This window comes from Macaca thibetana, chromosome 1 (assembly GCF_024542745.1).
Source record: "Macaca thibetana thibetana isolate TM-01 chromosome 1, ASM2454274v1, whole genome shotgun sequence".
In the NCBI taxonomy this organism is placed as follows: Eukaryota; Metazoa; Chordata; class Mammalia; order Primates; family Cercopithecidae; genus Macaca; species Macaca thibetana.
Genome location: NC_065578.1, coordinates 96,139,580 through 96,157,695, shown reverse-complemented (window position 1 = coordinate 96,157,695; position 18,116 = coordinate 96,139,580). Strand labels below are relative to the sequence as shown.

General features: G+C 39.0%; 1 protein-coding gene across 2 annotated transcripts in view; it reads right to left on the bottom strand.

The window, feature by feature from the left end:
- PTBP2 (polypyrimidine tract binding protein 2) overlaps positions 1-18,116 on the bottom strand; it is an 843,808-nt gene that overhangs the window by 76,444 nt on the left and 749,248 nt on the right. The window contains exons 2-3 of one of the 2 annotated variants that reach the window (XM_050807386.1): positions 16,510-16,598; positions 14,783-14,813 (exon numbers count right to left, since the gene is read on the bottom strand). In XM_050807386.1, the coding sequence (XP_050663343.1) occupies positions 14,783-14,813; positions 16,510-16,517 (39 nt within the window). In that variant the 5' untranslated portion in view covers positions 16,518-16,598. Of the gene's footprint in view, positions 1-14,782; positions 14,814-16,509; positions 16,599-18,116 lie in introns of those variants that run through there. The other variant, XM_050807397.1, reaches the window with a different exon arrangement.

Here is an 18,116-nt window from a genome sequence, read left to right as displayed (position 1 = left end):
CAAAAAACCACCTTATTAATTCAATCAAACCAAAGCCTACCAAGAGTTTACATATATACCACTCCTTTTTACAACAGTTGAACTATTAAGACAAAGAACTGGAAATGGGTGTAGTAGATGTTTGCTACAATTTGAGTAAGTGAAGGAAGAGTTTGCTTAAAACAAATAGCAAACACTATGTCTTACCTGAAACCCTGCTAATAGCTTGCCTAGACAACTATCTGTATCAAACAGCAATCTTTTTGAGAAGTTAAGGAAAGTGGAACTATGTTTATTGGAGTTCAACACTTACAAAACCTAACTCTTCCTCAAAGTTCATCACAGATAAAGATGAGAAGTCTTAAAATGGCCCACAAATATTTAATCAACAGCGTGGCTTGAAAGCAAGCTAGTAAAAAAACGAAACGCTACTACAACAGTAGCTATGAAAACATATATAACAATACTCACAGAGAGTCAAGTTTATTTAAACATAAATACAGATAGGAGAAAGCAGGTCCAATTTTCAAAGGTCCTCACTGCAAATTCTTTGCATTCAAAGCTCTCCATATTACTGTCAAAAACTACTCTTTAAATTGTCTTCTGCTACTCTAACCCAACCTACATTCCAAAAAACTACTTCCTTCCTCAACATGTCCCAATTTTCCTCATCATTACCTGTTTTTGTAGCTTCAAAAGTGAACAAAAACAATGCTACTCTTTCCTGCAACCAGACAAGAAAATTCTACCTTTAAAGGTTCTAAGGAACCCTTCACAGAACCTTTCCACTCTATTAACATATAGGCTAATTTTGTGTCTTACTCTTTTTTTTTTTTTTTTTGCCTTCTTTTGGATTATACATCTTTAATTTCAGTCAACCCCACTCCCCAATTCTTTGGGTTCTATCTCTATTGTGTTCACCCTTAGGATTTCAAAACGCAAGCTTATCTGATTCACTCTGGCACTGTCCAAAAGAAATGTAGTATGAACCACAAATATAATCTCATAAATTTCTATTAGCCACATTTTTAAAAGTACAAAGAAAAAGGTGGCCAGACTCAGTCCTGTAATCCCAGCACTTTGCAAGGCTAAAGCAGGAGGATCACTTGAGTCCAGGAGTTTCAGACCAGCCTAGGCAATATAGCGAGACCCTGTCTCTACAAAAAAACTCAATAATTAGCCAGGTGTGGTGGCACACAACTGTAGTCCCAGCTACTTGGGAGGCTGAAGTGGGAGGGTCACTGGAGCACAGGAGGTTGAGGCTGCCATGATCATGCCATGGCACTCCAGCCTGGAGGACAGAACAAGACCCTATCTTAAAAAAAGGAAAGAGAGAGAGAGAGACAGACAGGGAGAGAGAGAGAAAGAAAGAGAGAGAGAGAGAGGAGAGAGAGAGAGGACAGGGAGACGGAGGAGGGAGGCGGGAGGGAGAGAGAGAGAAAGAGAAAGAAAAGAAAGAAAGAAAGAGGAAAAGGCAATGCATAATGCATTTCACTTAACCCAAAATACAAAAATATTATCAGTTCTACATGTAACCAATATGAAAATGTGGGATATTTTACATTCTTCTTTCAGACTACGGCTTAGAAATCTGTATTTTTCAACTAAGGTAGAAAATCAACTTAAACTACATTCATGTCAAGTGCTTAGTAACAAATGACTAGTAGCTACTGTAACTGATAACACAGCTCCAATAAATACTACATCATCAGAACTTAAACTCCAGTGTCTCTACCACTCTCTTACATATTGTTATAATTCAGTATTTTTAATTCTATTTTTAAACCCCTTAACAATCACTGCTATTACATTCTTATATGGTCAATAATTAGATTTACTCACAGGCCTACCAATTTTCTTGATTAGCCTCACTTCTACGTCAGACTTACTTTCTGGTGTCATTGGCTTTCTTCCTGAAGTACAAACTCCAGAAATTCCTTCAGTGGATCTGTTGATAAATTTCCTAAATTGCTTTTTTGGAGGCAGAATGAAGTGTTTCAAAAAGCGTCTTTATTTTGTTCTTCTCCTTATATGATAATTTAGTTGACTATAAAATAATAAGTGGACAGCTATTTTCCCTCAACACACTGAAAATATTATTCCACTATCTTCTGGATGCCCATGCTGATGAAGCATATTAGGGCTTTCTAATTCTTATTCTTTAGGGAATCTGATTTTCTCTGGCTGCTTTAAAGATCTTTATGTCTTTAGTGCTCTGCTCTTTCACTGTTACATGTCCAGGTTTTCTTGTGTCTCCTAAATCTAAGAATTCATATAGCTCACCAATTCTAAAAACTTATCAGCCTTTAGCGTTTCATATTTTGCCTTTCTGCAATCTTTAACTTCTTTCTGGAATTCTAATTAGATGTTTGTTAGAACTTCTCTTCCTTTCCAATGTATTTTTAACCCTTCTATTTTCATCTCTTTGTTTCTCTGTGCTAAATTCTAAGTCATTTTTATTTTTTTGTTCACTAATAAAGATATTTAGTCCTGTCTGCAGCTATTTTTAACCTGAACTCCAGGATCTCTTAGAAATTAATTTACTGTATTTGATTTCCGTAAGTGTTCCTTCCAAATGTAGATTTACAGATTAAAGAACTACAACAACAACCATTCTCATCATTTCAGCATAAGTCTTTTCCTTACCTCATCTAACACTTAAAATAATTGTGGAGGTAGGTACAATTTAAACCATTTAAAAATGTATAAAACTGAAGCTCAGAGGTTAACCTGTTCAATGCTATAAAAGTCAAACCCTCATCTTTTCATTCCAAATCATATGTTCTTAACTTGACAAAACATTCTTGTCCACCATCAATAGTTCCAACTTACATTAAATGTTAACATTGTATAGTATTACTATTATGTGAATTTTAAGTTACATTTCTTTTTAGATATCCTTTAAGAATACTCATTAAGAGACATTTATTGGCCAGGCACAGTGGCTCATGCCTGTAATCCCAGCACTTTGGGAAGCCAAGGTGGGCAGATCACTTAAGGTCAGGAGTTTGAAGCCATCCTGGCCAATGTGGTGAAACCCTGTCCCTACTAAAAATACAAAAATTAGCCAGGCGTGGTGGCAGGCGCCTGTAGTCCCAGCACTCGGGAAGCTGAGGCAGGAGAATTATTTGAACCCGGGAGGCAGAGGAATCGCTGAGATTGGGCCACTGCACTCCAGTCTGGGCAACAGGGCAAGACTCCATCTCTCAAAAAACAGGAAAAAAAGAGAGATAATTATTGAGCACAGACTACGCCTAGCACAAACAAGGTAAAGTATAAGAAATGTTCCTAGGAAAAACATCACATACATGAAAAGTCAGAAACCATGTCTAATAGAAATAAAAACCCACCACTTAAAAATATTACCAAAAAAACAGAGATCCTGACCAAGTCTTTAGATCCAACTACCAATTTACTGGAAACATAGAGAACATATTAAATTACAAAATCAGAATGCAATCAGTAAATGTAGACTATAGGCAACTGTGTAAGACCAACAACCAGTTTTCTTCAACAAATGAAATGCAACTTAAAAAAAAAAAAAAAACAGGAACGGAGAACTTGTACATTAAAAGATATTTAAGAGGTAATAACGACCTGTTAAATATGCTGATCTTATTTTATCAAGACTCCTTCCCCCTCTAAAAAAAACCTATAAAAATACTATGACTTTTATGAGACAATTAGAAATTTTAATACAAATTTGACATTTTATAATATGAAGTAACTTAATTTGTGTGTGTGTCCTAACAGTCTTTTGATTATATTTTAAAAAGAAAAGAGTCTTTATTTTTAAAGTTATACACTGAAGCCTTTACAGATAAAACAATATGAATATCTGAAATTTATCTCAAAATAACAGAAGTAGAAAAGCAGAGTTTGGATATCATCATTTTAGCTAGGGGATGCTGATGGTTTTTGGGACTGAATGATACACACACAATGGTTCATGATACTATTGTGTCTAAAATTCATTACAATAGTTATAAAAAAGTACTACTCAAAAAACCTCTTGTGATAACTTTCTGTGACATCTTATTACACTTAAAGTGAAAATATCACTTAACCACCTTATCCCCTAATGTAGTATGCCTGGAACTAAATTAAGAAAGCTACTACAGTTTAGGAACACACACAGACCAAGAGACTAAAATAATTAACAATATAGAGACTCAGGATTCTAATTCATAACACTCCATGAAATATTGAAGCCAATCTTTTTGGAGATCAGTCATAATAAAGGTCTTCATCCTCACTGTCTTTACATTGAGTAGGCTGAGGAAGAGGAAGAGTTGGTCTTTCTGTCTTAGGTGGAAGAGGGAGAAGAAAATTCTGTATAAGTGGATCCATGCATAAGTGGACCTGTGTAGTTCAAAGTCATGTTGTTCAAGGGTCAACTGTACTTCATTTGACCCTCAGGAAAGCCCTTTTCCTTTTTCTTTTTTTTTGAGACTGGATATCCTCTCGCCCAGGCTGGACTGTAGTGATACGATCACAGCTCACTGCCACCTGGGCTCAGGTGATCCTCTTGTCTCAGTCTCCCAAGTAGCTGGGACTACAGGCCCATGCCACCAGATCTATCTAATTTTTTTAAGTTGTTGTAGAGATGGGGTCTTGCTATGAGGACCAGGCTGGTCTCAAACTCCTGGGCTCAAGCGATCTGCCTGCCTCAGCCTCCCTAAGTTCTGGGATTATAGGTGTGAGCCACCACTCCAGCAAAGCCCTTTCTTGTGAATAGGTTAAAACTTGTTTCAGTTGCCACTTCATTAATTTGTAATTTAAACATTTATCCTGAATTATGTAGTTGGGCCCAGTGTAATCACAAGGTTCCTATAAGTGGGAAAGGGAGGCACAAGAATGTGTCAGTGATGTGATGTGAGAGTCTTCTTTGCCATTGCTTCTTTGAAGATGAAGCTAACAGCTGAGATATGTGAAGAAAACAAATTCCCCCCCAGATCCTGCAAAAAGGAACACAGCCCTGCTAACACCTTCATTTTAGCCCACCTGTGTCAGATTTCTCACCTACAAAACTGTAAGATAATACCTTTGTGTTGTTACAATAAATTTGTTATAGCATAAAAAAAAAAGAAAGCAGAATAATGAGCTACTTTTATGCGAGAAATTACAGGTATATAGAATAATGCCTACTAGATAAAGTACAAATTTCACAACCTGTAATTGAGGCCTTCTATATAACCTGCCATTCTATCTTTTCTCTTATATCCATATACACACTGTTAGCCATAAAGGCCAAATTATTCAACTCACTGATCAATGGTTGTAAAATTATGCCAACCTACACACACAACTTTAGTTAATGTCATTCTCTCAATGCCTATTGCTCTCCACTCCTTCCCCTATCTCCCAATTTGGCTAGGTCACAGATCACTATTCTGAGCCTACCAACCCAAACCAATCTTTCCTACTGTAGCCACATAGCACTTAATTAAAACCTTGGATCCTTATTTCTCTAACTAGATGAAGTCCTAAAAGACATAGTCTTGGAATTCACCTTTTTATTGATAAATGGTTCATTAGAGTATAAGCATATTAAAGCCTATGACACTTCTAAGAGTTATTAAATATTAAGTGTGTATGCACTATTTAACACATGTACTATTAATGTTGGAGGAACAAACACAACAACTAGGGTCACTGCCCTCAAAGAGACAATACATCAATATCTAACATAGTACTGTCATTTCGCAGACATTAAAATATCTGTTAATTGAAATTCTAATAAAAATACCCTAGAGAAAGCATTAAGTAGCATAAGAAAAGCATTTTAAGAAAAGTCAAAACCTAAAAACCCAAAGTTTTGAATAACACATCCATAATAAACAACCAGTTATACTCAACTATCACCAGAAAAGTTACATTTAGCATTATTTGATTGTAATTTTCTATGCAAGCCAATGATAGTGAATTCAACAGTCATATTATAATTTAAATCATGAGTTCAGCAATTTACAACTAGTACTTTCAGAATAGTTAGAAAAAGCTGACATTTTAAGAAATAGGTTATTTATTAGTTGTCCAGTTATAGGTCTTGAGATATTAATAGTTAACTTCCTAAAGAACACTGCTACAACTTTCACCATACTTAAAATCTACATCTAAAAAGTTAACATTTTACTGTATTGGGGACCATCCTCTATTATTCTACAGTCATTTCATACAATTCTGTCTTCCCAAGTAATAGGTCCATTACTTTGCAAGGATTTCACATTGGCAAAACAGTTAAGAGTACTGAAATGACACCACTGAAATTACAAATTACGAACAAAATAAAAAGCCATTTTAAAAAAAGTAACAAATTTCCTATTACAAACTCACAAATATTCTTTCTTATAGTCTCACTGAGCTAACAAAAAAAAGTCTAAAATCAAGAAAAGCCGAATACAACAAATTTATAAAATAATGGAAAATGAGATTTCATTTGTATCCTAAAGCCATAAAAATGTGGATATTCTAAATGCAAATACATTAACATTAACTAAGGACCTAGTTTGTGGAACTATTAAAATCCTAATTTTAAAGATGAAGAAGCTGCGGCTAAAAATGTTTACATATCAAATGGATTTTAAAAGCAAAATCACTTAATCAAAATATATATATGCCTAAAACTATACAACAAAGAATATCAAAAAAGCAAAAAAGAAAACCTCAAAGAAAAAATACCTACAATGCATATGAAATCAATTTTTTTATACAAAGAACTGTGATAAAAATGACCATTAAACTAGGTCCAGTACACAAACAAGCAGTTGACAGAAAATGAAATTCAGATAGCCAAATTTGAAAACTTCACTCATTTCAAAATATAAATTATGAAATACATTTTTAGTGTAAAATAATCTAATATTCTAAATTTTGATAAAACCTAGAATTGCCAAGGGTATGGAAAAACAGGCACTCCCATACACACCTGTAAAAAACAAATGAGTGTTCTGGCAGTGTGGTTTCTAGTATCTCTTTAAGCATAAATTTCTTTTGACACAGCATTTTTACTTCTATTCTAAATATGTCCACACGTTATAACTAACCACAAACTGGAATCAAACCTAAATGTCCATCAATGTAGGAAACTAAATTGTGGTATGTCCAGTAACTACACTGTGGTGCAGTCACACAAGAGTATCCTCCATTGTCATTAACAAAGAATGAGGCAGAACTATAACTGCTGAGACCACAATATGTAATTTTAAAAAACAGTGTCTGTTCATATCCTTTGCCCACTTTTTGATGGGGTTGTTTTTTTCTTGTAAATTTGTTTGAGTTCTTTGTAGATTCTGGATATTAGCCCTTTGTCAGATGAGTAGATTGCAAAAATTTTCTGCCATACCTGTTCACTCTGATGGTAGAGAGCGAAGGATATGAACAGACACTTCTCAAAAGAAGACATTTATGCAGCCAACAGACACGTGAGAAAATGCTCATCATCACTGGCCATCAGCCATCAGAGAAATGCAAATCAAAACCACAATGAGATACCATCTCACACCAGTTAGAATGGCGATCATTAAAAAGTCAGGAAACAAAAGGTGCTGGAGAGGATGTGGAGAAATAGAAACGCTTTTACACTGTTGGTGGGACTGCAAACTGGTTCAACCATTGTGGAAGACAGTGTGGCGATTCCTCAAGGATCTAGAACTAGAAATACCATTTGACCCAGAGATCCCATTACTGGGTATATACCCAAAGGGTTATAAATCATGCTGCTATAAAGACACATGCACAGGTATGTTTATTGCGGCACCATTCACAATAGCAAAGACTTGGAACCAACCCAAATCTCCATCAATGATAGACTGGATTAAGAAAATGTGGCACATATACACCATGGAATACTATGCAGCCATAAAAAAGGATGAGTTCATGTCCTTTGTAGGGATATGGATGAAGCTGGAAACCATTCTCAGCAAAATATCACAAGAACAGAAAACCAAACACTGCATGTTCTCACTCATAGGTGGGAACGGAACAATGAGAACACTTGGACACAGGAAGGGGAATATTACACACCAGGGCCTGTCGTGGGGTGTGCAGAGAGGGGGAGGGATAGCATTAGGAGATATACCTAATGTAAATGACGAGTTAATGGGTGCAGCACACCAACATGGCACACGTATACATAAGCAACAAACCTGCACGTTGTGCACATGTACCCTAGAACTTAATGTATAATTAAAAAAATTAAAAATAATTTAAAAAAAACAGTGGACTTCTACTTCCAGTCAAGATAGAATAACATGACCCAGATTTGCCTTCCCAAAACAACAACAAACAATCAAGCAAATATACAGAACAATGGGTTTTCAAGACACTGGAGATCAGGCAATGATGGACAATAGTCCCTGAAAGTTAGAAAACAAATGAGTCCATGTTTGCCTCAGCTTACTCCCTTAAGTGTCCAGGCCACAGCACAACTATAAGGAAACCACACTGAGCCTCAAAGTCTACTTTAATTGTGAAAGAGCCAAGAGCCTGAGAAGACCAAAGTAACTAGAGTTTACAGGTCAAAGTACCAGAGAAAAGAGCTGCAGAGATCTCTCCAAATCTGCAGAGAAATCAGAGTATTCAGTGAATACTTAACAAGATATATAATATTTGGACCATAAAACAAGTCTCCATGTTTACAAAGATTCAGTCTTAGAAAATACATTCTTGGCCGGGCGCGGTGGTGGCTCAAGCCTGTAATCCCAGCACTTTGGGAGGCCGAGACGGGCAGATCACGAGGTCAGGAGTTCGAGACCATCCTGGCTAACACAGTGAAACCCCGTCTCTACTAAAAAATACAAAAAAAACTAGCTGGGCGAGGTGGCGGGCGCCTGTAGTCCCGGCTACTCGGGAGGCTGAGGCAGGAGAATGGCGTAAAAACCCGGGAGGCAGAGCTTGCAGTGAGCTGAGATTGGGCCACTGCACTCCAGCCTGGGCGACACAGCGAGACTCCGTCTCAAAAAAAAAAAAAAGAAAATACATTCTCTGGCCAGAATAAAACAAAAATTAAGAATACATAACAGATATATAGAAAACTCCAAATATTTGGAAATTAAATAACATAAATAACATACTTCCCAATAACTCCTGGGTCAAAAAAAAATTTTTTTTTAAGTATTCTGAAATGAATAAAAATATACATGTCAAAATTTGAGGAATGCCATGAAAGCGGTACTTCAAAGGGAAACTTACAGCACTAAACTCCTACATAAGTAAAAGTATCAAGTTAATGACATCAACTTCAACGTTAACTAAGTAGAAAATGAAGATCAAGCTAAACACAATGCAAAACAAAATAAAAACAGCAGAAATCAATAAAATAGAAGACAGAAAAACCACAGAGAAAACTCAATGAAACCAAAAGCTGATATTTTGGAGATTAATAAAATCAATAAACTTCAATCCAGACAGACAAGGAAAAAAAATGACATAAATTATCCCTACTGGGAATGAGAGAGCTGACATCACTAAGGATTCAACGGTATCAAAAGTGTAAAAATGTAGTATCATGGCTGGGCACAGTGGCTCACGCCTGTAATCCCAGCACTTTGGGAGGCCAGGGCAGGCAGATCGCAAGGTCAGGAGTTCGAGACCAGCCTGGCCAACATAGTGAAACCCCATCTCTACTAAAAATACAAAATATTAGCCAGGTGTGGTGGTGTGTGCCTGTGATCCCAGCTACCTGGGATGCTGAGGCAGGAGAATCGCGTGAACCCGGGACGCGGAGGTTGCAGTGAGCGGAGATTGCGCTACTGCACTCCAGCCTGGGCGACAGATCAAGACTCCGTCTCAAAAAAAAACTGTAGTATCATGAACAACTCTACCCAAATACATTCAGCAACTTAAAAGGAAATGGACTAGTCCTACAGAAGAGACAAATTACCAAAGTTCACTCAAGAACTAAACAAACTGAATAGCCCTGTATCTATTAAATAAGTTAAATATGTAGTTTAAAACCTCCCAACAAAGAAAACAAACATCTGGCCCCACATGGCTTCACTAGTGAATTGTATCAGTTAAGGAAGAAATTTTAGAGTTTTCACCCAGTATCAGGAGCAAGGTAAAGATATTCTCTCAGCACTTCTATTAAACATTGTACTGGATACCACAGACAAGAAAATGGAGACAAAAAATGGCACCCAGATAGAAAAGGAAGAAAACTATTTAAAAACAATTGGGTATAAATTGTCTATGTAGAAAATTTAATGGCATAGGCTGGTATAGGTAATAATGGTATAGACTCACGCCTATAATCTTAGCACTTTGGGAGGCCTAGGCAGGCAGATCACTTGAGGTCAAGAGTTTGAGGCCAACATGGTGAAACCCTGCCTCAACTGAAAATACAAAAATTAGCCAGGCATGGTGGTATGCACCAGTAGTCACAGCTATTTGGGAGGCTGAGGCAGGAGAATTTCTTGACCCAGGAGGCAGAGGTTGCAGTGAGCCAACATCGTGTCACTGCACTCCAGCCTGGGTGACTGAGACTCCCTCTCAAGAAAATCTGATGGGACATATAAAAAAAACTATTAGACCTACTAAATGAGTTTCGCAAAGGATCAGAACACAAGAGCGATATGCCATAATCATTTCTATATACTAGTAAACCACTGGAAATTACATTTTTAAAATATCATTTACAATAACATCAAAATACATAAAATACTTATGGATAAATCTAATCAAACAATGCACAAAACCTGTGCACTGAAAAAAAAACACTGCTTAAAGAAATTAAAGACCAATAGAGACATCAACTGTAGTCATGGTTAGAAAGACTCACTTGTTAAGATGACAATTTTCCCCAAATTGCTCTACAGATTCAAGTCAAATCCGGTAAAATCCAAGCAGTTTTTGTAAAAACTGACTCATATGAAAATACAAAGGACTCAGAAGAGTTAAAAACAACTTTGAAAAAGAACAGAGTTGGAAGGCCAAGACTAAGTAAGTGGTTTCAAGACTTGATATAAAGCTACAATGATTAAGACAGTATGTTTCTAACATCTAAAGGAAAATGGGTCAATACAAAAGAATAGAGTACAGACATATAATCATACATACAGAGATAACTGATTTTTCATGAAGCTGCAAAGCCAAGTGAATGGAGAAAGGATAGTCTTTTCAACAAATAATGCTGTAAACACTGGATGTCCCCATGCAAAACCAAATACTTCTGACCCACACTTTGTACCATATTCAAAATATTAAGTCAAAATGAAAGAGACCTAAATGTTAAACCAAAGTATAAAACTTCTATTAGAAAAAAAGGTGGCCAAGGGCAGCGGCTCATTCCTTTAATCCCAACACTTTGGAAGGCTGAGGCAGAAAGACTGCTTGAGGCCAGGAGTTCAAGACCAGCCTGGGCAAAACAGACAGACACCAGGTCTATAAAAAATTTAAAAATTAGCTGAGCATGGTGCTGTGTGCCCGTAGTACTAGCTACTTGGGAGGCTGAAGCAGGAGCCCTTGTGTCCAGGAGTTCAAGATTATCCTGAGCTATGATTGCACCATTGCACTTCAGCCTGGGTGACAGTCAGGCCCTGTCTCTAAAAAAAATTATTATTATTATTTTTATTATTATTAACAAACAGAAGGAAAAAATCTTCATGGCTTACAGTTAGGCAAAAATGGCTCAGGCAAGACCCCAAAACCACAATCCATAAAAGAAAAACTTGGTAAACTGGAGTCCACAAGAATTAGTAACAGTTGCTCTTCAAAAGACAATGCTGAGAACGAGAAGACAAGTGGCAGAAAAGATTTGCAGGCCATATATCTGATAAAGGACTTATAACCACAATGAAGACCTCTCAAAACTCAATTAAAAATAAACCACCAAATAAAAAATTGGGCAAAAGATATAAACACACACTTCACCAAAGGTAACAGTTGACAAAAAGCACATGAAAAGATGTTCAACATCATAGATATTAGAGGAATGCAAATTAAAACCACAATGAAATATCACTTCATATACACTAGAATGTCTGCAATCAAAAAGACAAGATAACAGGCATTAGAAAGGATGTGGAGGGACTGGAAATTTCATACCCCGCTGATGGCAATGTAAGATGGTAGAACTACTTTTAAAAAGTTTGCAGTTCCTTAAAAAGTTAAACATATGCCTACCACATGATCCAGACTTTCCAATCATAGCCCCGCCGAAGAGAAATGAAAGCCTATGTCCATACAAAGACTTGTACAGGTATAGCTCAAAACAGAAAACAAATGTCCCTCAAGACTTGAATGGATTAACAAATTGCTGTATAGCCATTAAGTGTAATATTGCTAAGCAATAAAAGAGAATGGACTATTGAAACACAACATGGGTGAATCTCAAAATAATTCTGAGTGGACTAACACAGGCCAAAAATGTACATACCACATGACTGCATTTACCTAAAATTCTAAAAAGTGTGAACTAATCTACAGTGACAGAAAGCAGATCAGTGGTTGCTTGGGGAAAGAAAAGCAGAAGGGATGGAGTACAAAGGTGCAAGATGATATTGTGGGGAGTGACTGATGTTCATTATCTTGATTGTGGTGATGGTTGCACAAGAGTATGTATGAGACAAAACATTGTATATTTAATATGGGTAGTTTATTTTATGTCAAATTATATCTCAAGAGACGGGCTGGGCACAGCGGCTCACGCCTGTAATCCCAGCACTTTGGGAGGTCAAGGCGGGCGGATCACGGAGTCAAGAGAACAAGACCATCCTGGCCAACATGGTGAAACCCCGTCAGTACTAAAAATACAAAAGTTAGTCTGGCGTGGTGGCGGGCGCCTGTAGTCCCAGTTATTCGGGAGGCTGAGGCAGGAGAATCACTTGAACCCCAGGAGGCGGAGGTTGCAGTGAGCTGAGATCGTGCCACTGCACTCCAGCCTGGTGACAGAGGGGACTCCCATTCAAAAAACCAAAAAAAAAAGGCAAGATGTGGGCCAGAACAATAGTTTAAATCCAATTATGTAAATAAAGATGTTTATATGTCTGGTAATATATCAATAATTTCAGGTAAAAAGGCACAAAATTTTAACACAATTACCTACACCTAAGAAATAAAAAAAAACTGTCAATCAGTTTGAATTTTTTTAAACATGCATCAGTGTCTTTAAAGCAAATTTACAAATGTTTTTAAAGAACACTTAACTACTTGTACACAGGCCTGACGCCAAAGCAAAAATTCTTAACCATTATTCCAGAAAATTAAATTAACTTTAATTATTCAGACTTTTATATTAAACAATGGATTTTTAAAAATGGTTTGCAACTTTTTTTTATCATCTTCTAAAGTGTTCTCCTCAAATTACTAACATAAAAAACTGGTGTAACCAATACATTACATCTGGACATCCTACTCCTAGTCTCCTCAGTTTTTTTCTGTCTACTCATTCTGAGCGTTATCTACAAACTACTCTCCTTTTCCTCTAACAGTGGACACTCACACTTGTATCATTTACTATTTTCCAGAATTCACAGAAGAAATCTGTTTGGATGGAAACTACAACATCTACCATTCTGCACTCTTTAGCTATTCCTGATTTTAAATCCCATGACTAACTCAACTTGAAAAATACTATCACCAAAAAGAGCTTATTATTTCTCCTTCAGTCTGTACAAAATGAACTAAAGAAACAAGCCTAAAGAATGGACAAATATCTAGTTCACTATAGGTAAGACGACAGAAAATAAGCAAGAAAACACAGTAACATCCCCAAAAGTATTCGAAAGAACATAACATCATTATGGATACAATTTTAAGAATTCCAAAAAATGTTTGAACAGTCAGCATCAATGGACTAAGCAGATAGCCTCTCAGGACAGACAGGTTTGCAAATGAAAAATGACAATACAGGCTGGGCACGGTGGCTCACGCCTGTAATCCCAAAACATTGGGAGGTCGAGGCAGGCAGATCATGAGGTAAGGAGTTCGAGACCAGCCTGACCAACAGAGTGAAACCCAATCTCTACTAAAAATACAAATTAGTTGGGCGTGGTGGTGAGCACCTGTAATCCCAGCTACTCAGGAGGCTGAGGCAGGAGAATTGCTTGAACCCAGGAGGCAGAGGTTGCAGCGGGCCAAGATCGCGCCACTGCATCCAGCCTGGGCGACAGAGTGAAGCACCATCTCAAAAAAAAAAAAAAAAAATTACAATACATCATGACATTAAAACTTGCAAGTACTCAAGAAAATGTTAAGCATTAGAACTAAAGTTTAAACGATGAGTAGTTTTCTTGGCCAAAAGGAAGGATTCCAAAGGATCTCTACCATAAAGCCTTTCTTTAATAGAAAAACCAGCTCTTAACTTCTGATTCAAATTTGAAGCTAATTGCCTCCACAACTTTCTTTTTAAGGATGAGGATAATTCATTTCTAATGTGCCTTCTTATTGACCAAAATATATTCATTTTCATATGACAAAAAGTAAAAAAAAAAAAAAAAAAAAAAAACTTAGATTAACAAAATTATAAGATATAGGTCAAACCACTTACCATCCATTTAAAATCATTATTTCCCCTCAGAAAATTGGGGTATCATTTTATATTACAAGAAGCCATGTATGAAAGCATTTTTAATTTCCTGATCATTCATACTTACTTTAAAAGGTTATTCTTGCAGATGGCCAGTTCTAGAAAAACTTATGGTGATTACAAACTGTTAATATGGTCCAACTTTAGAAATGAAACATTTTACACTTGGGTTTTGTTAGCTACAGTATAGTTTTCAAAAGCAAAAGCTAAAATTTTCCAGTAATTATGATGACAGTAGATCCAACGATCCCAGTTTCAAACATAATCTTTTCCTACCTTCACACCAACTGCAACCTCAGTGACGATTCTGCAAAGAAAAAATAAATAGTTTCAACTTCTTGTTATTCTTCTAATCACTCTTTGGCTCTACAACTTTTTAAGATAGTTCATCATTCATAAATCTTCCAGCCACTCACACACAGATGGGGAAAAAAAATACCACAGATGGTCAGTGACCTACCTGTACTGTTATCAACCTGGTTTTCTAAAAGTAACTTTCAAACGTGAGGCAAAAATTCAGTAACCTCGTGGTATCTTTTGACAACATATTCAATAGCCAAAAGAACAAAACCCAAAACACTATGCCATTTCCACAATGCCAATACACTGAGATTAATAATTTAACGCTTAAACTCTTTAGTAGTTTCCATAGGAACCAGGAATCAGGAAACATGAATTCTGGTGCAAGTTTTGACATCAATTGCCGTGTTGACCTGGGGGGAAAACTGAAATTCTCTGGATCTGTTTCATCTGGAAAATAATCTTAAGGTAACATCTAGGACGATTTGAATTCTGTAAAACTGTGTTAACTTTTATAAAATCTTCTTTATAACATCTTTTAAAAAACACCAAACTCTAGGCGCTTAACCAAATTTTTGATTCTTCAAATACTCACTGATTTTAATAAATGTATTTGCTAAATGATATTATGTTTACACTCCCAAAAGAGCTGCATACTGCTATATTTTCGACCTTAAGCCTGCCCCCTTTCTAACGATGACTTAAATTACTGAGTCTTTTCAGGTGTGAAGCGTGTCAGAGAGACATTGGTCCCTACCATTTCACAGTCTTGCCTCTCACCTCACTCAGCATTCTGTTTTCACTCAGGTTCGCAAAGATGTAGCATGGTTCTGGGTTTTTGTAGTCATTTTTCCAGAAACTGACCAAAGTAGCTAAAGAGATAGCCCTGTGTTGACTATCTGCTCTTGTTTCTGCCATTGCTGTTGGCCTTTGCCCATGTGACTGATGTCGGCCTCAAACACTTCGCTTTTTAGATGATTTAATTTCTGGGCCCTTTTGCCAAGCCTTGAATGTCTTCAGTCCCCACAAAAAGGCATTTTTCCTCCCTCCCGCCCCCACTACCAGACTCAAATGAAAACAAAGGAGTATGACATCTGCCCTCCCCCTTCCTCCCGCCGCCGCACGCCCTCCCCCCTTCCCCAGCGGCTCCCACTAGGCTTTCCCAGGAGCTCCCGCCACCGGCATCTCTCCCGACCACGGCGGGCCGGGCGAGGCCGGAGAGGCTGCGGACGGCTGGGTCCACAAGGGGTGGCTCTCTTCTCTTCCCCTAGAGGTTCCCCCACTCCAAAGGCCTGTCTTTGCCCATCCCACTCGCTCTCACAGGCACCGCTAACCCAAGGGTCGGGTCCCAGGGTACGGATCGAAATGGCTCCTAGAGGGGGCAGGGACGGACCGGCGAGACGTTATGGGGTTCCCACCCCATCCCCCGCCGCCAAGCCGGTGCCCGCTCCCACTCCGGGATCCTCACCCCCGCCATCGCCCCAGTGCCTCCCCAGCCTCCAAGCCCGCTTTCTTCTCATTTTCTCGACCAAAGCCCGCCGGGGGAAGCAAAGGGAGGGGTGTGTGCGATGGGGCGGGGGTTGGGTAACGGCAGCCCAGCCCTGGGAGGGGCCGCGGGAGGGTTTCTCCCCGGCCCGGGATAGGGCCGAAGGACGGTCCAACTCCTCTCTCACACACACCTTCTCGCCGGCCCGATTACATACCCGTCCATTGCCGAACCGGACAAAGCTTCGCTCACAAGAACCGAGCCACGCAGCCAGCGAGCCACACAAGCGGCGAGAAAATGGCGGCTGGGGCCCGACGGAAATTGCCGAAGGTGCCGAGGCGCACGGGGCAGCGCGCGGCAGCGGCGGCGGCGGAAAGAGCCGAGCGCGCCGGCGCCCGACAGCGGTAGGCGAGCGGCGGGGCGCGGGGACTACGGGGAGTGGGCGCCGCCGCCGACGCCTCCTCCGCGCCTCCGCGCGCCTTCCTCCCTCCGCCCTCCGCCTGCCGCCCTCTGGAACCTGGCCTGCTGCTGCAGACAGCGGCGTTCTGGTTTCCACTCCTTGGGGGGCGTGGGTGGGACACCTCCCAACAGCCCTCCACACTGTCTCTTCCCTGACTGCAGGACGGCCCCTAAGCAGCCTCCACTTTTCACTCCACGCCAAGTACCAGCTTGGCTACCGTCAACCTATGCGGGCCAAGGAAAAAACGTTGGATAGCTTTTCTCCTAAGCCATCTTTTATTTGCAGACTGGCTCCGGCCTCTAAAACAAAAATCTTTACCCCACTGAGCAAGACCACTTGGTAACAACAGTACTTTCTCAAGCAAGTAGAACTCCTCAGACTGAAATATAAGGCTTTTGCTTCAAGACCTGTAGTACCAAGCCACGTGGAGGAAAATGTGATCCTCACTTCAGTTGGTGATTAGTGTGCAACTGTAGAAAATATTCACGATACCCTAGGTGGAAATAGACACAAATGGAGCGATGTGTTAAAATGCTACGATAGTTGGAGTTTAACATTTGGAGGCATGAAAGGGAAAGTGGAGATGGGAGTGGGAGCAACTGAGTCTTCAGATTGTTTAGAGAAGGTAGAAGCATTAAAATGGGCTATGCAAATTGACTCCCTTTGCTATATCTTACGGTCTCAATTTTTACTTGATACTATAGTGGACATTTTACTTTAAAGTGTTTTTACCAGAGGCTCAACAAAATTGGGAGAGGCACCTACTTCTTGAAAATCTGCTCAGTGAGTAACGACTTTGCCAGTACCCATCCTTCTCCTGCACCCTTCACCTCCACCCCCAACACACACAAGCACAAAGGCACTTATAATTCTGAAAAATGACAAATACTCCCTGTGTCCCTCCAGTTACTCTCAATACTCTGGGTTTTTCCATATCTTCTTCAGGCAAAGCGCTTATCCTTTACTAATTGGAATTTCACTATACTAAATTATAGTCTATATAATTCTTAAAATACATATTTATTTTTGAGTTTCGCTCTTGTTGCCTGGGCTGGAGTGCAATGTCGCGATCTCGGCTAACCGCAACTTCCGCCTCCAGAGGCCGGTCTCGAACTCCGGACCTCAGGTGATCTGCCCTCCTCGGCCTCCCAAAGTGCTGGGATTACAGCTGTGAGCCACCGCGCCCGGCAGTAAATAATATTACTTTTAAATTGGATAGACCCTTAAAGAGCATTTGTCCAAACACTTTGCTATAGAACTCTTCAAAGCACCCACATTTTTACAAATTATTGATTTGCCTATGGGATTGTCAAAAAAAAAAAAAAGACCAGGAGCGGTGGCTCACTCCTGTAATGCCAGCACTT